The sequence below is a fragment of the Anopheles merus genome, unplaced genomic scaffold (assembly GCF_017562075.2).
Source record: "Anopheles merus strain MAF unplaced genomic scaffold, AmerM5.1 LNR4000039, whole genome shotgun sequence".
Classification (NCBI taxonomy): domain Eukaryota; kingdom Metazoa; phylum Arthropoda; class Insecta; order Diptera; family Culicidae; genus Anopheles; species Anopheles merus.
Genome location: NW_024427619.1, coordinates 121,170 through 145,221, shown reverse-complemented (window position 1 = coordinate 145,221; position 24,052 = coordinate 121,170). Strand labels below are relative to the sequence as shown.

Genomic DNA, 24,052 nt, shown 5'->3' with positions numbered 1-24,052 from the left:
GAGGTGAAACAAGTAGTGTTGCAGTCCGCCGAGACTGCAGCCTCTTCGCACACTCGATGCTTTCCGGGAACTGACAGCATTCGATGTGTAGCGAATATAGTCGTCTCTTTCTCTCTCTCTCTCTCTCGTGCATGATCCATTACGATCGGGGATCCTGCGATGTAACGAACACTCGGGATCTTATCTGCACCAGCAATAGACGTGGCTAGCGCGCGCGGCACCGTATTCCTTTTTCTTTTATCATTTGATCGTTTTTTATATATATGTTTGTTAAAATAAAGTATAAGTCAACAACAACATAAAAGTGGCGACGAGTTTAAGTGGAAACGGTCAACGACAAGTAGGGAAACGCCGCAGAATGTACAGCCCAGAAGAGACGCCGATCATCGAGGAGCAACGTCGTCTCTCACAAAATGGGGTCCTGAACACAGGGTTCCTTCACCCCCAGCCACCGCAGCACACGCCATCGGATTTATCGCCGCTGCAGCAAACGCTGCAGCTTTTACAACAGCAATTGGCCCAACAGCAGCAGCAAATGGCACAGCAACAGCAACTGTTATCGCAGCTCGTGCAACAACAACAGCAGCAGCAGCCACCGACCCCCGATCTGCAATTTGTGCCAAAACCGAGCAATCCGGAGTTGATACTGGAAGCCCTCGCCAGTAATATTAGTGAGTTCCGGTACGATCCAGAAGCGGGAGTAACCTTCGAATCATGGTACACGCGGTATGTAGATTTGTTTCGTGAAGATGCTTCTCGCTTGGATGACGCCGCCAAGGTTCGACTCCTGGGACGTAAGCTTGGAACCGCTGAACACGCCCGGTTTAGTAATTTTATTTTGCCGCGTGCACCGCGAGATTTCAGCTTCAACGAAATGGTGGAAAAGCTTACCGTCCTGTTCGGCAAAATGGAGTCGGTGTTAAGCAAACGTTTCAAGTTTCTTAATATTACCAAAACGCGCACCGAGGATCTGCTAGCATTTACCTGTCGAGTTAATAAAGCGTGCGTCGATGCAGAATTTTCTTCGATGACGGAGGAAGATTTTAAGTGCCTCATCCTCGTATGCGGATTAAAGGACGAAAGCGTACAGGACATAAGAATGAAACAGTTAGCCGCCATTGAAGACAGGAAGAACGCCACCCTAGAGCTGCTAGCAGCAGATTGTCAACGTTTAGTGCGTGTAAAAGCTGATAGCGCTATGATCGCTACGGACACTAGTGAGCGAGTACAGGCAGTGCAAGGCAGAAACAACCGCCAGTGGCATCGAAACACCAACAACGAGCGCTACCCCAAACCAGCACCCCGAAACGAAGCCTCCAAACCCCGCACCCTGTGCTGGCTTTGTGGTGCTCTGCATTGGACCCGGGACTGCACCTACAGAACCAACAAGTGCCGAGATTGTGGACGTACAGGTCATCGAGAGGGTTTCTGCAACTCGTCACAACGGCGCAGAGGACGACCGCGATTCGATCATTTTCATTTCATTTCATTTATTTAATACAATATCTGCCATCAAGGCTAAATATAATGGACTTAAAACTAATTAAATACTAACAAAAAAACAAAATGATTCATGAAAAACTAAGCCTAACTAACCTAGTCTTGACCTAGCAAAAAAGAAAAGAAAAAAACAAGGGTAGAGCGTAGAGACTATCATAAACTTTACAAAAAAAAGAGAGTAATAGAAAACTAAGGAGGATAATTAAAGGGAATTAGAAGAAAAAATACGGTTACGGAAAGAGTTAAGAGAGGAGTCGAAATCAAAGAGATAGTAAAAGTGGTTAAACAATCTGAAACAGGACAGAAGAGGGTCATTGAAAGTATAAAGAGTATGACGTGTTTCAATTGACAGAGGATCACGTGGACGAAGAGAACGAGAGGGAACATACAGCGAGATGGACGAGAGTAAATCAGGAGCATCAGTAGCAGAAAGTAATAAGCCACCAATAAAACAAGCCTGAAACACTTGGCGGTGGAAGCTTAAAGAGTGAAGATTGAATAACTGCAATCGCGTTTCATAGGGAGGTAGTGAGGCAGCACCGAACAAACGACGAAAAGCAATCCTGGTAAAGAGACGCTGAATGCTTTCAATTCTCGAACAGCCATCAATAGTGGGAGGATTCCAGATGATACTAGCATATTCAAGAATAGGCCTTACCAAAGCACAATAAAGGATTCTTAGGATGCTTTGATCTCTAAAAATAGAGGTAAAACGTAAGATAAACCCAAGGGTTCGGTTTGCTTTTAGTAGCACCTCATCAAGCTGCAGTTTAAAGTTAAGACGACAGTCAAGTATAATACCAAGGTCACGGATGGACATAACACGAGAGAGGGAAGCGCTAGAGAGAGTATAGTTAAATAAAACAGGAGAAAGAGAGTGAGAGAAAGAAATAACAGAACATTTTTCGGGACACAGGCGAAGTAAATTGGATGAACACCAATGAACAAATGCATTGAGGTAATGCTGAAGTCTCAGACAATCAGAAGAAGAAGACACAGGTAAAAAGATTTTGATATCATCCGCATAAAGAAGATGACCATCAGGAGGTAAAACATTACAAACATCATTGATGAACAAAGAAAACAGAAGTGGACTAAGCACACAACCCTGAGGGACACCTGACGTACAAAAAAACTCCTCAGATAAGTACGACCCGGTTTTAACCCTGCATGATCGATTACTTAAATATGAGGACAGCCAGCTAATAATGCCATCACCAAAACCAAGTTTAGACAATTTAGCTAATAATAAAGAGTGAGGTAAACTATCAAAAGCAGCATGAAAGTCGGTGTATATTGCATCAAGTTGGGTACCGGCCTCAAAAGATCTAAAAATATTGGAAACAAAAGACATGAGATTAGTTGAAGTAGACCTACCAGGCATAAACCCATGCTGTTTAGGGCTAATAGCTGAACTACAACTATGAAGTATGGTTGGAAGGATACATAGCTCAAAAGTTTTGGCTGTGGCGCATGTTTGGGTTATCCCACGATAATTAGAAACAATGCTACGGCAGCCCTTTTTGTGTACCGGAAAAAGCCAACAGGATTTCCAAAGAGCAGGAAAAACCCCAAGAGAAAGTGAAAGGTTGAAAATTTTAGCAAGGTGTGGAGCAAGCACGTCCTTACAGTTTATTAAAACAGAGGCAGGAATGCCATCTGGACCAGGAGTAAAAGAACGTTTCAACCCAAATAACACCTGTACAACTGTTTCAGAACTAACCGAAATATCGGAGAGATTAATTAAGTTCTCTGGCGTGTAGAGAAGCCCACCCTCAATAAGGTTAGGGTCACTAACCGGTGGCTCAAACATTTGGGAAAAATGTGCAGAGAATAGCTCACAGATCTCAACAGGCGTAGAGGCAGTTCGAGAATCAAGTACCATTTCATTAGGTAACGTATTGCACCCTCTTCGTATTCTAACAAATTGCCAGAAGGATGCTGGATCAGAACGGAAACGCGATTGCAGTCTACTCGAATAGGCCTCAAAACGAGCCCTCCCAAGTAGCAGAGCCGAAGTTGTTGAGAGATTTTTCTGTGTGCCAAAGCGAGAGGTCCAGTCTTCTATTTCTAGATTTTGGACGGAAAACCGCCGCCCGTGTAGAGGTGTGTGCGTGTGACGAAAAATGATGGAGGAAAAAGGGGGTAGCGGGGTCTGAAGTCTTTCGTTCGTCACGCACACATGCATTTACCAGCGGATATCGCTGGACCGAGTCTACCCATCTCTCTCGATCCACCATGATTTTTCTGCTATCGCTCTCATCCGAGTGTGAGGCATCCTCAGTCTGTCCAGAATTTTCCCTATGGAAGGATGTACTGAAGTGATGTGCGATTTCTTGTGCGACGTACTTTGCTCTTTACGTTTTGTGCCGTGTTCCTTCTTCTTCAGTTATGGAATGATTTATCCTAGCAAATTGTTGAGGTAAGTTTCTTGCTGTGTGCTTGTGCAGGTACATTCAACTAACCCTTGGCGTCTAAAAAGTTACAGGTGTGTGCGCTATTTATCACCTGCTAGCCTCGTCAACAATGTTCAAAATGAGCGACGGAAAGAAAACGTTTTCCAGTTTTAAAATATTAAGGTAAGTGTTGATCTAATCATATGTGCAAAACTCTCCATAGTAATACATACTACGTACATAAATTATTGGTTCATTTTTGGACAGCGTTCAGCACAACACTGCCACAAACCAACGCACTGGATTACGCCAAGAACATGTCGAAAGGCGCGCAGCCCAGCGTCATTACTTAACAGAAGCCGGTTCAAAACGCGCAGCTCCTGTTCATGACGTCATCACTAAACTGAAGCCAGTGGAACACGCGCAGCACGGATGGTACCCCGAGCGCGGTAGGAGGAAGGAAGAACAAGAGGAGGATGAACGGTAAATTTGGAACGGGGAAAGCGTTCTGCCGTCTACACAGCGGGAGTATGCCGAAACACATGTGGGAAGGGAGAGAGATATTATTTTATAAACAGCATGCGAATGTGTGCATAAAGCAAATGTGAACAGCCTCATCATTTCTATAAGTAAACCGAAAAAGGGGGTGGAGCAAACACATTGGTATGCGTGAGTGGCTGACGAAACCAGAACGTTTAGATGTGTGCGTGACGGATGGTTTGGGCGCCTGAGGCGAAGCTCTCGACAAGACTGCAAACGAGAGCTTTGTGGAGAGCTTTGTAGGGAGCTCAGCTTACACAGGCCGCCGTCGGTTTTTGCGTCCTTGGGCTGTTGTATAGTCGATGCGCAGAGGCAGCGTACTTAAATAAACGAAAGTTGAATGCAGATCGGTTCAGACGATACCTGCTAAGATATTTCATTCTATCCTTTTTCAGGTTGCGAAGAGTACGATTGGACCAGGGAGGATTAGGAGGGGAACGAAAAATAGGTGTACATGAAAGGAGTGCAGAGGTTAACAAAGCATTAAACGATTGGACAGCCTCGTCGACCGATGTACATTGATAAAAAAAAGACCAGTCGGAACGAGATAGAATTGAATTAAGTTTACGATAGTCTGTGAGCCGAAAATTATAACGAACACTCAATGAATTAGGAGCAGAAGGTAATACATTCCTAACCCTACTAGCCCTAAATAAAGAAGACGGTAACACAATTTCTAGGGCAGGATGATGGGCATCCTGGGGCAGGAGCAGTGACGAAGCAGGATACACAGAACAACAAGCTGCTGCAGCAGAGTTGGAGAGCACCAGGTCCAAATAATGATTTAAATGGTTATGCACCCCGTTCAGCTGATAGAGTTCATGCAAGTTTAACATATCCAAAAAGCAGGAACTGGATGTATTCGAAGAAATATGTGGCACATAATGTCTTATAGCTGAAGATGAATCTGGCCTTACTACGGTAGAAAGCGACCACTCTAACGCAGGTTGGTTGAAGTCGCCCAGAAGGATAAGATGATCATTCGGTTTCATTTGCATGTATGCATCACTGATGAAAGCAGAAAGGGATTCCAAATAGTTGCGGTCGCTGCTCAAATACGGTGGCACATAAACAATCCCCACATAAAGACGAAACTTAGAAAAAGAAACACGTATACATAAAGCTTCAAGCGTGGGTTGATTAATGTTAAGTGCCACAGAAGGATATCGAACGGAACATGCAAGTAGCACACCACCCCCACGCGAACGTTCATTGTTTAACCTGCTTCGATCGCAGCGGTATATGTTGTAGGCATCACTATCAAGGACCATGTTGGATGGAATCGATTCATTTAACCAGGTTTCAGTAAGGGCAAGCATTTCAAACCCTGATTCATTCGCAGAAAGGCGCAATTCATTGTATTTGGTGCGAAGGCCTCGAACATTTTGGTAATATATCACGAATGGGTCTATCAATTGTGAGCTGTTCTGTTGCTGAGATTGAATTGTGATTGAAGCCCCACCCCCGGTGATAACTGAGGCGGTGTGAGAGGAAACTCCAGTTGAATAGCCTCTAGGATCTCGGTCAACTGGGATGGTGATAGAATCCCGCGCTGTGGGGGTGGCGATCGATGTTCCAAAAAATGATCCGGATGAGCGGTAGTTTTTGGCACAGCTGAAGAGCAATTTTCACTATTTGTACGATGCGAAATAAGCTCAGAAGGGTCAAATCGAGCCCTTTCATGTACACGTTGCTTTGGTAGGCCACGAGCAACAAACTCCCGAACAGTAAGTGAAACTGGCCAAATAGTAGACTGCAGCGCAAGCTCCTTAAGAGATTTAGGAACACTCACTTTGAACGATATGTAGGACATCGAGTCCAGGTTCACATTCTTTTTCGTGAGACGGTAAACATTAATATCGTCCGTTGGTAGCACAGCTTTAAGCCACACACGCATATCATCAGCGGAGACATGCGATTTGATGTTCGTGAAGTATAACCATACTTTCTCGGCTATGCCCGTGTTGGTGGTGTTTTGGTTCAAAACAGGATCAGAAGATGCTTGTGTATTTGTTCGGTAGTTTCCAGCACTAACATCACTAGTCGGCTTAGTACGATGATTGTAGTGGTTACAGTTGACAGAATCTTCTACAGTGTTGGTATCGTTCGCAGCTTGGATATCAGCAGTGAGCTCCGTTGAGTTAGTAAATGTACGGCGAGCGGAAGCTGTTTTAGTCGTTCTGGATGTATTTGTGGCATTGAGCGACGATACATTAGTGGATGTGTGCGTAAGCGATGCGTTGCTAACAGACGGCTTAGCTAATATGGGTGCTAGCGCTCGCTTATCAACGAGAGCGAGGATCTCAGGAAGCAAATCGCTCTTGATAGCCGATCTAAGAGAAGAGAGAGATGAGTCAATTGTGGTGAGAATATCTGCTTTCACCAATTCGAGTAGGGCTGCTATCTCACTTGTGAGAAGTGAATTTGTGCCATTGCGAAACTCGTGACATGTTTTGCACAACCACAATAACTGATTATTACGCCCAAGCTCACGAGTAGAATCACGAGACAACCCCGTGCAATGGGTGTGATGCTTGGAACCACAAACACCGGCACAGGACACCGAATTAGCACTATCGGTGGGTGCATTGCAGGTTGAGCACTGCATAACGATGACTCAGCACAAACTGATGAGTGACAGGAGCAGAAACGAAGCCAAACACTTTCTCGGCAAAAATGTTGAATTAACAGAAGAACTCCAGTGCAACTTTATATTAATCGAAGGCACGCACTAGCCAGCACGAACAACTCAGCAGCACCACTGTTGCAAATGTTGAAATTCCAGAAAATAGCACGGCAAAACAGCATAAAAAATCAGGAGCACTAGGAAGGCACATCCACTCAGTTTGACAGTCAATCTCTCTCTAAATCATGATATCATCGCCGTGCAGTGTCATCGCGAGTAGCACGTGTCAACGTATGCAGCGTGCAGCAGAAGCGGAAATTCGTCAGCATACTCATCGGAGAGAAGCCAGCTCGACTACAGCTAGACACCGGATCGGACATCACTGTCATTAACCAGCAACTATGGAAGCAGTTAGGTAAGCCTCACCTCAACCCACCCAAGGTAAGAGCGAAAGCAGCTACTGGTGAAGTTTTCGGCCTTCAAGGTGAGTTTGAAGCGAACGTGGGCATTAATAATACCACCAAGCAAGCGACAATTCGCGTGTCAAAAGCGGATGTGTCATTGTTCGGGGCTGATTTAATTCATCTTTTCGGCTTGGGGACCGCCCTGATGGATAGCTATTGCAATCACATAGGCACAGCTGAACCACGATCCTGGGAGAAAGCATTTCCTTCGCTTTTTAGTGGAACGGGCCTGTGCACCAATGCACAAATTCACCTACAGCTGCAACAAGGGAGCAGACCAGTTTTTCGACCGAAACGTCCGGTTGCATAGGCGATGGAAGATGCTGTAAATAAAGAGTTGGATCGGCTTGAGAATCTAGGCATCATCAGTTCCTGTGACTATTCGGATTGGGCAGCACCAGTCGTAGAGGTTCGAAAGGCTAACGGCAAAATACGGCTTTGCGGAGACTATAGCACCGGACTCAATGCAGCATTACACCCGCACGAATATCCGCTTCCTTTACCCCAGGACATTTTTTCTAAGCTAGCCCGTTGCGTAATATTTTCATAAATTGATTTATCCGATGCATTTATGCTGGTAGAAATAGAAGCAAAGAGCCGACCCCTGCTGACAATTAATACGCATCGTGGTCTATACCATTACAACAGGCTTCCTCCAGGCATAAAAGATGCCCCTGGTGCCTTTCAGCAGATAATGGATGAAATGCTCGCCGGAGTAAATGGAGTATCTACTTACATGGATGACGTAATAGTTGGAGGGAAAACACAGGAAGAGCATGATGCAGCTCTTGAAGAAACGCTGAAGCGCATAAGGGACTATGGGTTTACCATCTGGAGTGAAAAGTGCGCATTCAACAAGTTGGAAATACGCTACTTGGGGCATATCATCGACAGCAGAGGCCTACGACCCGACCCGGCAAAGATCGACGCCATCAAAAATTGCCAGCTCCAAAAGATGTCACAGGCGTTCGATCATTCATCGGTGCGATAAATTGTTATGCCAAGTTTATCCCAAACATGCGTAACTTGCGCTACCCATTGGATAAGTTGCTGCTAGCCGGAAGTGTGTTCCAGTGGACACCTGAATGTCAGAAAGCTTTTGACCAATTTAAAGCCCTCTTGTCTACGGAACTCTTGCTCACACACTACGATCCAACGCGCGACATAGTTGTGTCCGCCGATGCATCATCAGTTGGCTTAGGAGCAACGCTATGCCACAAATACCCAGACGGATCCCTAAAAGTGGTACAACACGCATCCAGAGCACTCAGCAAGGCGGAGATTGGTTATAGCCAAATCGACCGAGAAGGACTGGCAATAATTTTCGCTGTAACCAAATTTCATCGCATGATATACGGTCGTCATTTCACACTGCAGACCGACCACCGACCATTGGTACGCATATTTGGCAGTAAGAAAGGAATTCCGACATACACAGCAAACCGGCTGCAGAGGTTTGCACTTACTCTTCAGCTGTATGACATGGACATCGAGTATGTAGCAACAGGCTCATTTGGAAACGTCGATGTGTTATCTCGGCTCATACATCATCACGCCAAACCTGAAGCTGAATACGTCATCGCCAGCCTGGAGTTAGAAAACGACTTAAGGTCAGTTGCCATTAATGCGCTTAGCTCATTTCTTTTATGTTTTAGAGACGTTGAGACAGCTACGCAGACTGACCCCTTGCTCCGGAAAGTCCATAAGTACGTGCAGGACGGATGGCCGCATGATGTTTCATTCGGAGCAGATTTGGCACGGTACCACAATAGGAAAGAATCGCTCTCAACCGTTAAGGGGTGTATACATTTCGGGGAGAGAGTGGTCATCCCGGAGAAACTGCGTTCCCGTTGTTTGCTGCAGCTGCACAAGGGTCATCCGGGGATGCAGAGAATGAAGGCGATTGCGAGAAAGTACCTGTATTGGCCAATGATCGACGACAATATTGTGAGCTACGTGGCAGCCGCCAAAGCACCCCCTCGAGCAACACCAGCGACATGGCCAACACCATCGGGCGCCTGGCGTAGAGTACACGTGGACTATGCTGGGCCCCTGGAAGGGTATTACTTTTTAGTGGTAGTTGACGCTTTCTCCAAGTGGCCTGAAATCTACAAAACTACGAGTACAACAACATCTGCCACCATCTCCATGTTACGGAACATTTTCGCTCGCTTCGGTATGCCTGAAACGTTAGTTAGCGACCACGGTCCGCAATTTACCAGCGCCTTGTTTGCGGAGTTTTGCAACAGCAGCGGGATCGAGCACATCACGACAGCACCGTTCCATCCGCAATCAAATGGACAGGCGGAGCGGTTCGTCGATACGCTGAAACGAACACTGCGGAAGATCCAGAGCGACGAGACGTCCATTGATGAGGCCCTGGAATTGTTTCTCATGACGTACCGATCGACACCAAACGCGCAGTTGAGCCAGCAGAAATCTCCAGCTGAGGAAATGTTCGGCCGCCCCATCAGGACAGCACTGGAGCTGTTGCGGCCCCCATCATCACACTCACTATCTCCTTCCTCATTTATTTCAGTGCGAAGTTTTCAACCTGGCGATCTCGTTTCTACAAAATCTTTCTATAGAAACTCATGGAAGTGGATACCGGGAAAGATCGTTCGTAGCTGTGGACGCGTTATGTATGGCGTCATTGCGAGTGATGGACGTTTACTTCGGCGCCACATAAACCAAATCAGGCGTCGTGCGGTAGCCCGTGCACCTGAGGGACATCAGCTGCCGCTTGATGTACTGTTAGAGGAATGGTCTTCTTCTTCTTCCCGACCAGAGCCAACCCAGCCGGAGCTGGAACCAATCGTAAGCGAGCCAACAGCGCTTACACGGTCATCGCCCGCTTATTCATCACTAGCAGCGACGACCCCGATGGATGTTCCTTTGACGACATCCAGCTCGCTACCTCCTGCCGACCTTGACAACCGTCACGAAGGTAGGACCGACCAGCGCCTGATAGATTTGCCACGCAGGTCTTCTGGAGTAATAAGACTTCCGCGTTGGCTCGGAGCCTATCAGCTCATTTAGCCGGGGGAGATGTTGCAGTCCGCCGAGACTGCAGCCTCTTCGCACACTCGATGCTTTCCGGGAACTGACAGCATTCGATGTATAGCGAATATAGTCGTCTCTTTCTCTTTCTCTCTCTCTCTGCATGATCCATTACGATCGGGGATCCTGCGATGTAACGAACACTCGGGATCTTATCTGCACCAGACGTGGTATATCTCAATAGACGTGGCTAGCGCGCGCGGCACCGTATTCCTTTTTCTTTTATCATTTGATCGTTTTTTATATATATGTTTGTTAAAATAAAGTATAAGTCAACAACAACATAAAAAGTAGCACGATCGCTAACAATCCGCTTTGGGCGGTTGCAGGGAGTAAGACATGTATTGGGAAAGGGCAGAACACACTTCTTTTGCATTAGTTGAGGAGGTTGGGTAAAGTTTGGTTAATTTAGTGAAAGCATCGATAACAACAAGTATGTACTTCTTGCGTAAAGGGGAACTAGGCAGTGGACCTAAGTGATCGATATGGATTGTATCGAAGGGCAGAGGTTCTTTGGGGATGCTGTACATAGTTCGGGCATTAGTATGATGAGGTGCAGAATAAACGATACACTTGAGGCAGTTCTTAATGAATTTGTCAATGGTGGGCTTCATATAGGGGAACCAGTAATGCTGACTAATTTTGCTAAAGGTTTTGTTAATGCCTAGGAGGCCAATTCGCTCGTGAGTGTGTCTAATTATGTTGTCGACCATTTCCGAAGGGTCATACAATTGAGGTTGACCATCAGGGATGTCGCGATAGACCAGCCCATCTTGAAGTAAGAATCCGTCAACTTCTTCTGATTCTAACCGATGTTTAAGAGCTTCGATAGATGGGTCACGTGTCTGAGCTACTTGAAGCTGGAAGTCAAGGTCGATCTCACCGATGGCACCCACAGCTTCCGAGCGACTCAGTGCGTCGACATGGGGCATAGAGGTACCTGAGCGATGACAGATGGTATAATCGTAATTTTCCAGAAACAAGGACCACCTGGTAATCTTAGCGGAAGCATTACGGTTCTTAAGGGTCTCAACCAGGGAGTTGCAATCAGTAACTATTTTAATGGGGAGCCCATGAACATATGCGTGGAAGCGCTTAAGAGCGTAAATGATGGAAAGCGTCTCAAGTTCATAACTGTTTAACTTGTACTCGTCTTTTGAAGTGGTTTTGGAAAAGTAAGCGACAGGGTGTAATTTATTGTCGTCTTGTTTTTGAAGGAGTATGGCACCAAAACCAGAAGAACTCGCGTCACAATGTAATTCGGTTTCCCGCTATAGGTCGAAGATGGAAAGAACAGGGGAATGAACAAGTTTGTCACGTAGGGTTTCAAAAGCATGTACGCAAGTTGAATCGAAATTAAATGCTTCGTCCTTCGGAAGTAGTTTTGTCATAGGTTTGGCTATGCAAGAGAAGGAGGGAACAAAGCGTCGGAAATATGAAAACAACCCGAGGCAGCGCCTAAGCTGCTTCAGGTTAGTGGGCATAGGGTAATTGGTAAGCGCTTGAATATGCCGATCGCTATGTTGAATCCCATTGAAATTAGCTTTGTAGCCCAAGTATTCTATTTCTTCGTGAGCAAATTTACACTTATCAAGACGGAGTTCCAAATTGTTCTGTTTAATTTTTTCTAAGACGGATCGAAGAGTGCTAAGATGTGAGTTAAGATCGGTGGAAGCGATGATGATGTCATCAAGATAGACGACTACTCTGCCATCATCAATAAATTCTCTTAAAATAGAATTGATAAAACGTTGGAATTCGGAAGGGGCGTTGCGGAGACCGAAGGGCATTTTCAAATATTCAAATTGACCATCGGGGGTTACAAAAGAAGTGTAAGGGATGGCTTCTTCACTCTTTGGGACCTGGTGGAAACCGCTTTTAAAGTCCAGCAAACTAAAGAATCTTTTCCCACACAGATGCTCCAAACAAGTCTCGATGAGGGGTAGGGGGTAATTATCCCGAACGGTAATTTTGTTGAGGGGGTACGAACGACCTCGCCGCTCTTTTTCCTAACGAGAACTAATGCGGAAGCATAAGGAGAATTGGTAGGGCGGATGATGTTTTCCGCTAGGAGTTTATCAACGATTTGTTTCACCTGTTGTCTTTCGCCATAAGAAAGTCTACGCGGCTTAGTGAATATCGGTGTATTATGGGTAAGATTGATCTTCATTGGATGTACGAGTGGTTTAGTGTTTGAAATATATTTGAGGTATGCTACGCTACGCTGCTCTAAGGATAGAGTATCTCCTAAATCCAGTTCATTTTCGGCTTCGATTACATCGAGCGAGCAAATACTCCTAATAGTATCTTCTAATTTTTCTGGAAGATTTGTATCAACTTCTTCGAGTTCCATCAACGGGGTTTTAGTATTACATGATTTTGAAAAAGATGAATAAGTAAGAGAGATGTTAAGAGAATTAAGTGAATCGCGACCGATAATGACTGGCCACGCAATTCCATGTAATATAATAAAAGAGTGTCGAACGGAATGATTCTTGAATCGGATAGTACAATCGATTTTTCCTCGAGAGTAAAGTGGTCCCTGAAACATAGTGCAGTATTCGGTAACGGAAAGAGGTCCTAGCATCTTAACTGGTACTATCGTGTCGCTAATGAAGCTCACAGGACTTCCTGTGTCGAGAAGGGAACGAACGCAGGGAAGGGTGGTACGCTTAATAGAAGGGTGTAAAAATGTCAAACTCACCTCTTGATGTGTGGCGAGAGCTTCGTCCGAACTAGTTTTGCCCTCAACAGTGGCGTTGGCCCGACGTTCATGGCAATTACGGTAGACGTGCCCAGTCTGGAAACAGCGGAATCATCCGCCGGGTGGGCGCTTCGGCTTGGAGCAGGCACTCTGAAGGTTTCCAAATCGGGAGCAGTTGAAGCAGCGGACAGGTTCCTGCGACGGTTGGGACCGTTCCATACGGCTGTTCATTGGGGCCCGAACATCGGCGGAAGGGGGCTTGATGGTGAAAATATTTATTTATTTATTTATTTCATACACAACCGACGGACCATCGTGTCTAATCGGCAACCTTATAATTAAATTAAGGAGCATATAAATAGACCTCTAGTTATAAGCTAACATTAAGTGTGACGTAGACGCAATTTCTCCTTGAAAGTAGATGTAGACATACTAAAATCGAACAAATCTAACACTTCATTTAACTCGAGGGACATACGTGTAATGGGGTGTCCCTGGCTATGGTTGTTGCGGGTACGCGGTACACGGAGATGGAAATTGGATCTACGAATCCGACACGGAGCGAACAAATTGATGCTGGCTAGTAATGCCGGGGAATCGATCTCTCCGTTAAGGAGCCGGAATATGAAAAGGCATTGGGCATTTTTACGTCGAGAGCAGAGTGGTTCAAGTCCGAGAAGCAGACACCGGTGATGGTAGGAGGGCCGAGCGTGGTGGGATTGCCATGGAAGGAGTCGAACCGCGTACCTGGTGAGTCTCCGTTGAATGGCTTCGAGGCGATTGATGTCACCAACGCCAAGCGGGCACCAGATCGGACAGCAGTACTCCAGGCACGAACTTACGATGGTACAGACGATCGACTTGACGCACATGGGCAAGATTCAAGATTCACATGGGCAGATGACGGCAAGATTCGAAAAGTTTAAGTTTCTTCCGAAAGTCGTCCATCGTAAGAGGCATGAAATGCAGACTCGACGTAATTGACGGGCTTCCCAAGTCGTTTATGACGATCGGGATCAGTTCTGAATCGGTGATACGGGCTTGGCCTGCGATGCGCTGCATGTCAAACAAGTAATGCAGGGTGGATTCCTGGGGCCCCAATCGATTCCCCTTCAACTCATCATAAGTGGTGACAACAAGTTCTTTTGCGACGTTCGCGGCTATGCCGGTGAGAAGCCGAAGGGTGAAGAAAAATTTATCTGCATCGCGCACTCGGTAAAGTGCGAAGAGACGCGCCAAGTCGCGGAACCAACGGATGACATTGGGGTTCTTATCGGCGTCGAGTGGCTTGATGAAAGCTTCAAAGTCCTTTACGCAAAGGGCGGCTGGCTGCGGCGTTTCAAGTTGGTGCACCTTTTGGCGTAATTCAGCCAGATGCTGTTGCTGTCGCACCTTCTCAAAATGGGCCTCGATGTCGTCAGGGCCGCGAGGAAGGGCAGCGGCCACACCATGGGCAGAAGGAAGGGTGGAAACGACATCAGTGGTATATTTCATCGAAGCGGCAGCGTTCGCAACATTTTCATGATGCGCAAAATCAGCGTCGCCATTGTCATGTGGAAGGCACAAAATGGCGGCCTCTTGGTGGTTTGCACAAGCGGGAGCCGGTGTCGTCGCTGAGGTGATGGTCGGCGGCGCACGGGGGGAACGAGCGACCGGCTCGAAGGAGGCATAAAGCTGTCGGAATTGTGTGACGGTAGCGGTATCCGGCACGTCGATGCCGGCCTCTATAAGCGCCCGACGAAGTTCTTTTTTCCTCAGCATGATGGAAAATGGCGTTGTGTAATACACACACGTACACAGGTACACACGGATACAGGCTGGTTAGGCGGCTTGCAGGCGATTTTTGTTGGTAATCCCACTTCTGAGATGTAATGACCAAGCGTTTTACGGTTGGCGGAAGGTAATTGGCCGTTTTTATAAAATTTAGCACAATTCGGAAGAGCACACAAATAATTATACGCAGAAATCAGTGGCTTACGGCTGTTCAGTTCAATGTCGCGCCAAGAAGAGAGCTTTATTCTATGACAGTTCATCTAGCACACTGGGCTCCAGCGGTCAAGGTATAATGCGTTTATACTGCTGCGTTCGGGGTTTGGGTTGAGTGCACAGTGGACGATATTAATCCGGACGTTACAATATAATCTATCTACCTCATTTTTTGATTAAATATTCTTAAAAATATATTTTTAACTTTACGAGTTCTTATTTAACATTAAAACATGGATTAAAGTGTGTTATAACATTACTACCTTGAGCCGGTCTGGTGGTACAGTCGTTAACTTGTACGACGTAACAACATGCCCGTCATGGGTTCAAGTCCCGAATAGACCGTGCTCCTATACGCAGAACTGACTATCCTGCTATGGTAACAATAAGTCACTGAAAGCCAAGCTCACTTTACTAGTGGGTACTGGCAGGCCTTGACCGACAGCGGTTGTTGCGCCAAAGAAGAAGAAGATTTTGTGTTATTCCATGAATTTATTTTATAATTCATTATGTTTTCGTCATTTTTGATGATAAAAACAAAAAATAGTTAATTTTTGCAATTTTAACAATAATTCCTTATTATCTGCGAGCCGCATGGACAATTTACGTGAGATTCGAACTCTTACTCACATGATTTTCGTGCAGAAACAAATCATAAAATCTTTTATTAATATATCTATTTTTTTATAAAATCAAAAGAAACACAAAATCGCACCTAGAAACAAAGAAATCTTTTCTATTTTCTATGCTTTGTGTGCGGAAACCATTGTTTAACGGTTTTAAAATGACGTTAAGTCCCTCAAAGGCCCTTATCCCCCACCTGATTGTAGAATCCTCCTCTTTTAAATGATAAACACGGTATCGTTGATGTTTCCTCGTCACCGTTTATTCACCATCTCCCTATTCTCACCAACGTTCTCTTTATATAACTTCCAACAGTGACCAATGTTCTCTCCCACAATTCCCTCTCTTTTAGTCAACGTTCTCACACTTCCCCTCATTCTATGTTTGTTCTCTCTCTTGCATACAACACTGCTTGTACGCAACTCTACATCCTTTTTCTCCTCTGAAGTTAATCCAATTTCAAAAGTACTACAAAACTTACATTGTATTTTAATATTTACATTGATATACGAGAGAGAAAAAAAACTATTATCTTAATCCTTTAGCCTATTTGGAATTCTTCGAACTCGTATTGGACGTTTACCTACACTTTGGTTACCATCTTTTTGTTTACTATTTTGTGAATTCTTTGTTTTTATCGCTTCTACCAGGGGAATCTTATATAAGTGTGCAACAGGCCGGCGATATTTAACTCCTTCATTACTTACTACTATAGTATCGTTTCCAACCCTTTTTATGACTCTAAATCTTTCAGTTCCATATTTTGGCTCTGCCTTTCCTTGGTGATAGTTCCATATTTGAACTATATCTCCTACTTCAATGTCAGAAGGTTTGGATCGTCTCTTCTCATCCGCATAGATTTTTCCTTTCATTTTCCGTATCGCATCTCTCTCTTTCACATCTTTGTCGCGGTTCCAATCTGTTGCTGTTTTTAATGATGGTAATAGTCCCTTAACTGGCCTTCCATTTAATAATTCTAGGGGGGCTTTACCTGTTATGGAATGTGGTGTAGTATTGTACATATGTTCATACTCTTCAATAGCTTTACGCCAATCACTGTTTTGTGCTTTTGCAATTCTTAATGTTCTTAGTATTCCTCTATTATTTCGCTCTACTAGTCCGTTCATTTGGGGCCAATAGGGAATTGAATGTACTATCTTTATATCTTTTGTTTTGCAATACGATCTAAACTCTTCACTACTAAATGGAGGCCCATTGTCACACCTGATCGATTCGGGGAATGTTTGATCTTTGCATATCGTTTCTATAGCTTCAATAGTTTTACTTGCTGTAATGTTTTTCATTTCCACAATTTTTAAAAATCTACTATAATAATCAGCTAGTACCAGGAACGTTCCAAATTCTTTTACCGTAAAAAAATCTACTGCTATGTCTTGCCATGGTCGTTCAGGCATTTCTTTCCGTATCATTGGTTCTGCTGTGCCCATTTTCCTTACTGCTGCACATCCACTACACGTTTTGACGTACGACTCTATTTCCCTGTCCATAAATGGCCACCACATTTTCTCTCGTAATTTTCTTTTCATTGTTACCTCTCCTGGGTGTCCTGCATGAGCTATATGTAATGCTTTTTGTCTCAGCTTTCCTGGTAAAACTATCCTGTCATCTCTCACAACCATACCTTGTATAATTCCTAGTTCTTTGCTGAACGCCTGATAATGTGCCAAGTTTGGGCCCCATGTCTGATTTTCTATAGCTTTGACAACTTTCTTCATTGTCTCATCTTGTGCTGTTTCTGACCTGATTTCGCTTAATGTTATCGCCTCGTATTCATTGTCAATAGTATAGACGTAATGCTCTGAAGCTTCGTCAAATGGTTTGTTGATATCCCAATTTGATCCCAATCTCGATAAACTATCAGAAATATTACAGTTTCCGGGAATGTATTTAACTACAAAGTTGTATGGTTGTAATCTCAAAGCCCAACCTTCCGCTCTTGAACATGCCCGTTTACCATTTTGGTGTTTTCCTTCAAAAATGTATTCTAACGTCTTATGGTCGGTGAAAATTGTAAACTTTATCCCAAACAAGTATGGATAAAATTTTTCCACTGCCCATACAACTGCTAAAGCTTCCCTTTGAGTTTGAGGATAGACTCTTTCTGTTTTCGTTAGACCCTTTGACGCGAAACTTATAATGCGAGATTTTCCTTCCTTATCTCTCTGGGTAAGAACAGCTCCTAATCCCGATGGAGATGCGTCAACATATAATTCTGTCTCATCCTCGGGCTTATAGAACCCCAATTCACGAACATTGTTGGACAACTCTGTACGCAGGTCATCAAAAGCTGTTTCCTGCTCTTTGCCAAATGTCTCTACTTCTCCTCTAATAAACTTACGTAGAGGTTCTGACCTACTCGATAGATGATGTATAAATTGCCCTACAAAGTTTACCAAACCTAAGAAACTTCTAGCTTCCTCCCTTGTTGCTGGTTTTCTAAAATTCTTAATGGCTTCTACTTTATCTTCAGCGGGTGCAATTCCTGACGAACATATCTTGTACCCAAGTATTTCTAAACTGTCAACACTAATTACACATTTCTCCTTATTCAAGGTTGCGTTATTTTGTTTTAAGACTCCTAACACTTGCCTTAAGCGTTTATCATGTTCTGTTTTATTTTCACCTGCTACAACTATATCGTCAATGTAAATTACCACTCCATCTATTCCTATTAACATTTGAGTCATAATTCTTTGGAATATTTCTGGTGCACAATTAATTCCAAACATTAATCTCTTGAAACGCATAAGCCCTTTGCTAGTCATGAAAGTGGTAACTACTCTTGAGTCTGGGTGAAGTTCAATGTGGTGATATGCCGAAGTAATATCGAGTTTAGAAAATATTTTGCATCCACGTAACTTGTTTAACAATGTTTCAATGACTGGTAACGGAAAATGTTCGCGTTGGATAGCTTGGTTTGGATATTTCATATTGATACAAATTCTTATATCATCTTTTCCCTTTGGTACTACTACCATTGGGGATATCCATTCCGGAGGGCCTAAGACTGGTTCAATTATGTCAGAATCAAGCATGTTTTGAATTTTACGGTCTACTTTTTTTTCTAACGCAATTGGAACTCTAATATACGATTTTTTTTTTTGGGGGTATTGCCTTATTAATGGATAATCTGATCTGAATATTTGGAAATTTTGGAAAAGGTTGTATTTTTTCTTCTAAATTCTGTACCTCTAAACCTACTTTTAACACTTTTAACTGCTCGGCAGTAGTTTTGCCTAACAATGATTTGTTGCTATTCTGCACTACAAAGAATTCCGCATATACCGTTGGCTTATTTTCGTTAACTGTTACTAATGATTTAAATTTAAGAATTATTTTTATGGGTTGTTTGCTCGCATACGCAGTTATATTCTTGTTACAGTCGTACGTGATATCGTGAATATCTGCTTTGAATTCTTGTAATGTTTTCCATACTTCCTCCGTAACGGTATTCACAGACGCACCTGAATCTATTAAAAATTCAACAGGAACATGATCCAATGTACATGTGACCATACCGTTCTCCCAAAGCCGTGATGTCGTTAATCGCTATAATAATATTAATTATTTTAATTGTCAAATCTACAAGGATTCTACGAGCCCTCATTATTATTATATTACCTCATTAAGGTTGTCTACCGCATCTGAGTTTCGTCTTTGATTTCGCTGCATATGTCCTGATGATTCTGTTTTCGGTTTTTTCCATTGAAACCTATTCTTTGTTACATTTTCTCCTTCCGTTTTGCAACATCTACCGAAATGTCCTATGCGCCCGCAAGCATTACAACGAGCTTTTCTAGCATAACACTCATTAGAATTTCCGTTATGTCGCCATGACCCACAACGGTGGCAGCTAGTATCTTGCCATTTTCTTTTTGTTATCATTGGTTGTTGTTTGACGTATGCAATTGACGGTTCAATTTCTTTGTCTTTAATTTTCATTTTCTGGCTTATTAATACTTCCCTGTTAATTGCATAATTAATAAGCTCATCTAATTCCATTATGTCTTCTAAGCCTTTGTCCCGAACTCTTTCGTCCTTTGCTCCTATTGTTATTTGATGTAATATTTCTTTTGTTACTCGGTCCTGAAAGTCACATCGAGAAGCTTGTGCCCGAAGACGCAGAACATATTGATTAACGGACTCTTCATTCTCTTGCTTAAGTGACCGAAACACTTCTAACTCTATCCTTTCATTTCTTTTTCCGAGAAAGAAGTGGTTCAGTCGTTTGATGGCATTGTCGTATTCCGGTACTGGTAATTGTTTAAACGGTATCGAAACTGCCCTTGGATGTTGTTCTCCTGGCACCGCTGCTAAGTTGAAATATATCCGCTGCAAGCCCCGACCTCCACGTGCCAGCATGTATGCTAATTTCTCGCTTTGTGTTTCGATTTTCTTCAGTGTGACAATCAGTTCAAATGCTCTATGCCATTCTTCCCACTCGCGACGTAGATCCGATGCATCCGCAATATCATTGAATGGCTGCAAAGGCCAATGTTCAGTATCCATCTGTAATTAATTTTTTTTTTATTATAAATATTAGTATTTGTATTAATTGTTTATTTTCCTTTTTTTTAATTTTATGACATTTATTGCTGTTATTATTTCCCATACTCTAAATACACTACTGAACCAGCAATAATATTCCGCAATAAACTTCGCTCTATCTCTTTCATAATAACTTGATCAATATGAAATGCACCTACACTCACACTTGTATGTAATTTAAAACCTATGTGGAATAATATTTACTCAAATTTCATTTACTAATAATTGCTACATGTAGTAAAGAAAATAAGTAAACAACAAAATATTAATCTACTGCCCCGCCTTGGGCTCAATTCGCCTTGGGTTCTCAACCGTCGCTAAATTCGTTGGTTCTATTGTCACTGATTGTCACTTGTTTATTATGACTCACATTCACACACATACACACACACACACACACACACACACACACACACACACACACACACACACACACACACACACACACACACACACACACACACACACACACACTCACGCACTGTCCCATCGTTCGAATCCGTCACACAATAGCTGCTGTCTTACTGTTCCAAAGAACTTAAAATTTACCTACTCTCACCGCGAATGCACGTCGGACCACACATGTCTTTTCATATTTTTTCTTTTTGTCTTCTAAAAAATCTGTCGTGCCTCAGTTGTCCAGATGGTCACTTGTTTATTATATCACACACACACACGCTGTCCCCTCGTTCGAATCCGTCACACAATAGCTGCTGTCTTACTGTTCCAAAGAACTTAAAATTTACCCACTCTCACCGCGAATGCACGTCGGACCACACATGTCTTTTCATTTTTTTTTCTTTTGTCTTCTAAAAAAAAAATCTGTCGTGCCTCAGTTGTCCAGATGGTCACTTGTTTATTATATCACACACACACGCTGTCCCATCGGTCGAATCCGTCACACAATAGCTGCTGTCTTACTGTTCCAAAGAACTTAAAATTTACCTACTCTCACCGCGAATGCACGTCGGACCACACATGTCTTTTCATTTTTTTTCTTTTGTCTTCTAAAAAAATTTGTCGTGCCTCAGTTGTCTAGATTGCCACTTGTTTATTCAGGCACAGACTATTTTAACCAACTTCTAGCAATACAATTTGACCACACGCTCTGTTTGACCATTTACATTATTCGAATTTGTCCTTTCTTTTGCAACATTTTCATTTCATTCCACTCTGTACACTTTGATGTCGCACATTATTTATCTTTTCTAATTTCCTTAATTTCATTTGCTTTATATACCCTTTTTTTATGTTACGGTTCCGCACTGGTTTCGGTTACTTTTCGCTTTATCAAATTTTCTTTGCGCTGCGGTATCCTACCGGTCTCGCTATGCTACGGATTTTCCAGACTCTTTATGCTATGGAATAACCGGACTCAAATACGTGCTACGGGATGTACCGGTCTCACAATTTTGCTACGGATATCCGGACTCTTTCTTGGGCGCTACGGTATCACACCGGTCTCAGCCACTTTTGCTACGGTATATCCGGACCCCTTGGTGCTGCGGTGTTCTACCGGACTCCTCCTCGCTATGCTACGGATTTTCCAGACTCTTTTATGCTATGGAATAGCCGGACTCAAATACGTGCTACGGAATGAACCGGTCTCACAATTCTGCTACGGATATCCGGACTCTTTCCTGGGCGCTACGGTACCACACCGGTCTCAGCCACTTTTGCTACGGTATATCCGGACTCTTTTTGTTTTAACCTGTCACATCTTCGTTTATCTTTAATTTTTTTTTTATTATTATTATTTTTATTATTTTTTTTTTTAGCTTTTAAATTCTCACTCTTTTATTATTCTCTTGTTAGTTGGGCTGTTTCGCTTGCTAACTACTACCACACGTTTATTCGTTTTTACGTTTTATAACGGACTTCACATTGTTCGTTCGGGATTATAACCGGTTTCACCACACTTTGCTACCATAATCATGTTTATCACTCGCACATTTCACAATTATTTTATAATAATTCTCATGATTAATTGAACCATTTTTTTTTCTTCTTGTACTCAAATTTCTTGACTCACCTTTCTCGTTTCAAATTTCCTCTTTTCTGTGCTTCGTTTACCGGCTGCGCCAATTGTAGAATCCTCCTCTTTTAAATGATAAACACGGTATCGTTGATGTTTCCTCGTCACCGTTTATTCACCATCTCCCTATTCTCACCAACGTTCTCTTTATATAACTTCCAACAGTGACCAATGTTCTCTCCCACAATTCCCTCTCTTTTAGTCAACGTTCTCACACTTCCCCTCATTCTATGTTTGTTCTCTCTCTTGCATACAACACTGCTTGTACGCAACTCTACACTGATTTTTATAATCCACCTTGACTCATAGCATAGGTGGGTATCCTACTAGCAATGAGAATGAAAAAGTGTGCGAGTTTCAGGCGAGGGGCATGTAGAAGCATGGGGAGACGGTTGGAAATACGCGGAATTACGCGGAGGCGCGAGCGTGTTTTGGTTTCTACACAGTTTTTTCACTCACACAATTACACATGTGTGAATGTGTGCGTTCACTTTCAGCCTGCGCGCTCAGTTTGGTTTTGTCGCAGCGGCATGCGGGTATCGGTGTCTCGCTCGCACTAGTGCACCGAGTGTTCCTCTGTGCGCTTCCTTTCTTGCCACCACACGAAATCGTCAGTTCAGTTCAAGTTTTCGCCGTGAAAGAACGCACGCGTGTTAGTCTAAGTCCCGGGCGATCGAAGTTTCACTAAGTGTTGACGTGCTGTGCACATTGAAATGAAACTGCGCTTTTCTTTCACCATTTATCTTAAATGTGTGATTTGCGCTGCTTTATTTCAATGTTTTTTTTTTGCTGTATTCAACCTCAACAACGAGATCCACGCAGTTAGAGGGCTATTTGAAATACGACGATTTTTTATGTAATGAATGTGTGTGGTTTGAAGCAAGATTGTGTGAAGCTATGTATTTAAATGTGCATTTATTTGCAATAAAAGTGATAAAATATAAACCGAGTTTGATGTGTTCAAGTTTTTGTTTTGATTCGGGAGCACCAAGTCCGTGTGAAGGAAAGCGCACAGCGCGCTACGAAAGAAACGAGCGGGAGAGGGTGTCAGTCCAACGCAGCGCAATTCGCTGGAATCAAGTAGGAGGGGGTACCAGTTCAGCTCTGCGCAAGCCGAAAGAAACGGGGAGGAAGGGGTATGATGAAACAGCGCGAGCGAGCGTTCTTTACAGCGAGAGCGCCTCGTCTATTTTAAAGGCAAGCAAGAGAGCGCATTCTCTCCGTGGTAGCGCTCCATCCGCCATTTTTAATTTCGAGCCCAAAACAACGGACTTCGGATCCGATCTTGGGCCGGGCCCCCACCGCATGTTTCTACCTACCCCTCGCCTGAAAATTTCGTTCTCTTTGTCTGTCGGGTATCGAACATCACAGGCCGATTCAACTGACATGTTCGATTCGATGTTCGTCGTGTTTGTTTGTTTGTTTGTGTCTGACAGAGCACATAGGAGCATGGTCATGGGAGTGACAAAATGCTGACAATTTCAAAATGTGAGCTTTTGTTACTTTTGGCTCAACCGTCTTGTGTACGACCAAAAAACTTTACGTAAT

At 43.6% G+C, this 24,052-nt stretch overlaps 3 protein-coding genes across 5 annotated transcripts; 2 read left to right on the top strand and 1 right to left on the bottom strand.

The window, feature by feature from the left end:
• The first annotated feature begins 358 nt into the window (after positions 1–358).
• Positions 359–4,866, top strand: LOC121601221. Its single transcript, XM_041930028.1, has 2 exons — positions 359–1,217; positions 4,832–4,866. Exons 1-2 carry the CDS (start codon positions 359–361, stop codon positions 4,864–4,866), a joined length of 894 nt encoding a protein of 297 aa, XP_041785962.1.
• Positions 4,867–7,199: 2,333 nt separating this feature from the next.
• LOC121601215 (uncharacterized protein K02A2.6-like) lies at positions 7,200–10,846 on the top strand. Its single transcript, XM_041930023.1, has 2 exons — positions 7,200–10,473; positions 10,752–10,846. The coding sequence occupies exons 1-2, from the start codon at positions 8,544–8,546 to the stop codon at positions 10,778–10,780; spliced, it is 1,959 nt and encodes a 652-aa protein (XP_041785957.1). The 5' UTR covers positions 7,200–8,543; the 3' UTR covers positions 10,781–10,846.
• Positions 10,847–16,092: 5,246 nt separating this feature from the next.
• Positions 16,093–22,778, bottom strand: LOC121601214 (uncharacterized protein K02A2.6-like). 3 transcript variants are annotated; one of them, XM_041930020.1, is made up of 3 exons: positions 22,502–22,778; positions 19,543–20,430; positions 16,093–19,470 (listed from the first exon to the last, which is right to left on the bottom strand). In XM_041930020.1, exon 3 carries the CDS (start codon positions 18,954–18,956, stop codon positions 16,434–16,436), a length of 2,523 nt encoding a protein of 840 aa, XP_041785954.1. In that variant the 5' UTR covers positions 18,957–19,470; positions 19,543–20,430; positions 22,502–22,778; the 3' UTR covers positions 16,093–16,433. The 3 variants fall into 3 exon arrangements, with proteins under 3 accessions (XP_041785954.1, XP_041785953.1, XP_041785955.1); XM_041930021.1 differs by having other exon boundaries at positions 16,532–19,470; XM_041930019.1 differs by having other exon boundaries at positions 16,093–20,430.
• Positions 22,779–24,052: the final 1,274 nt, after the last annotated feature.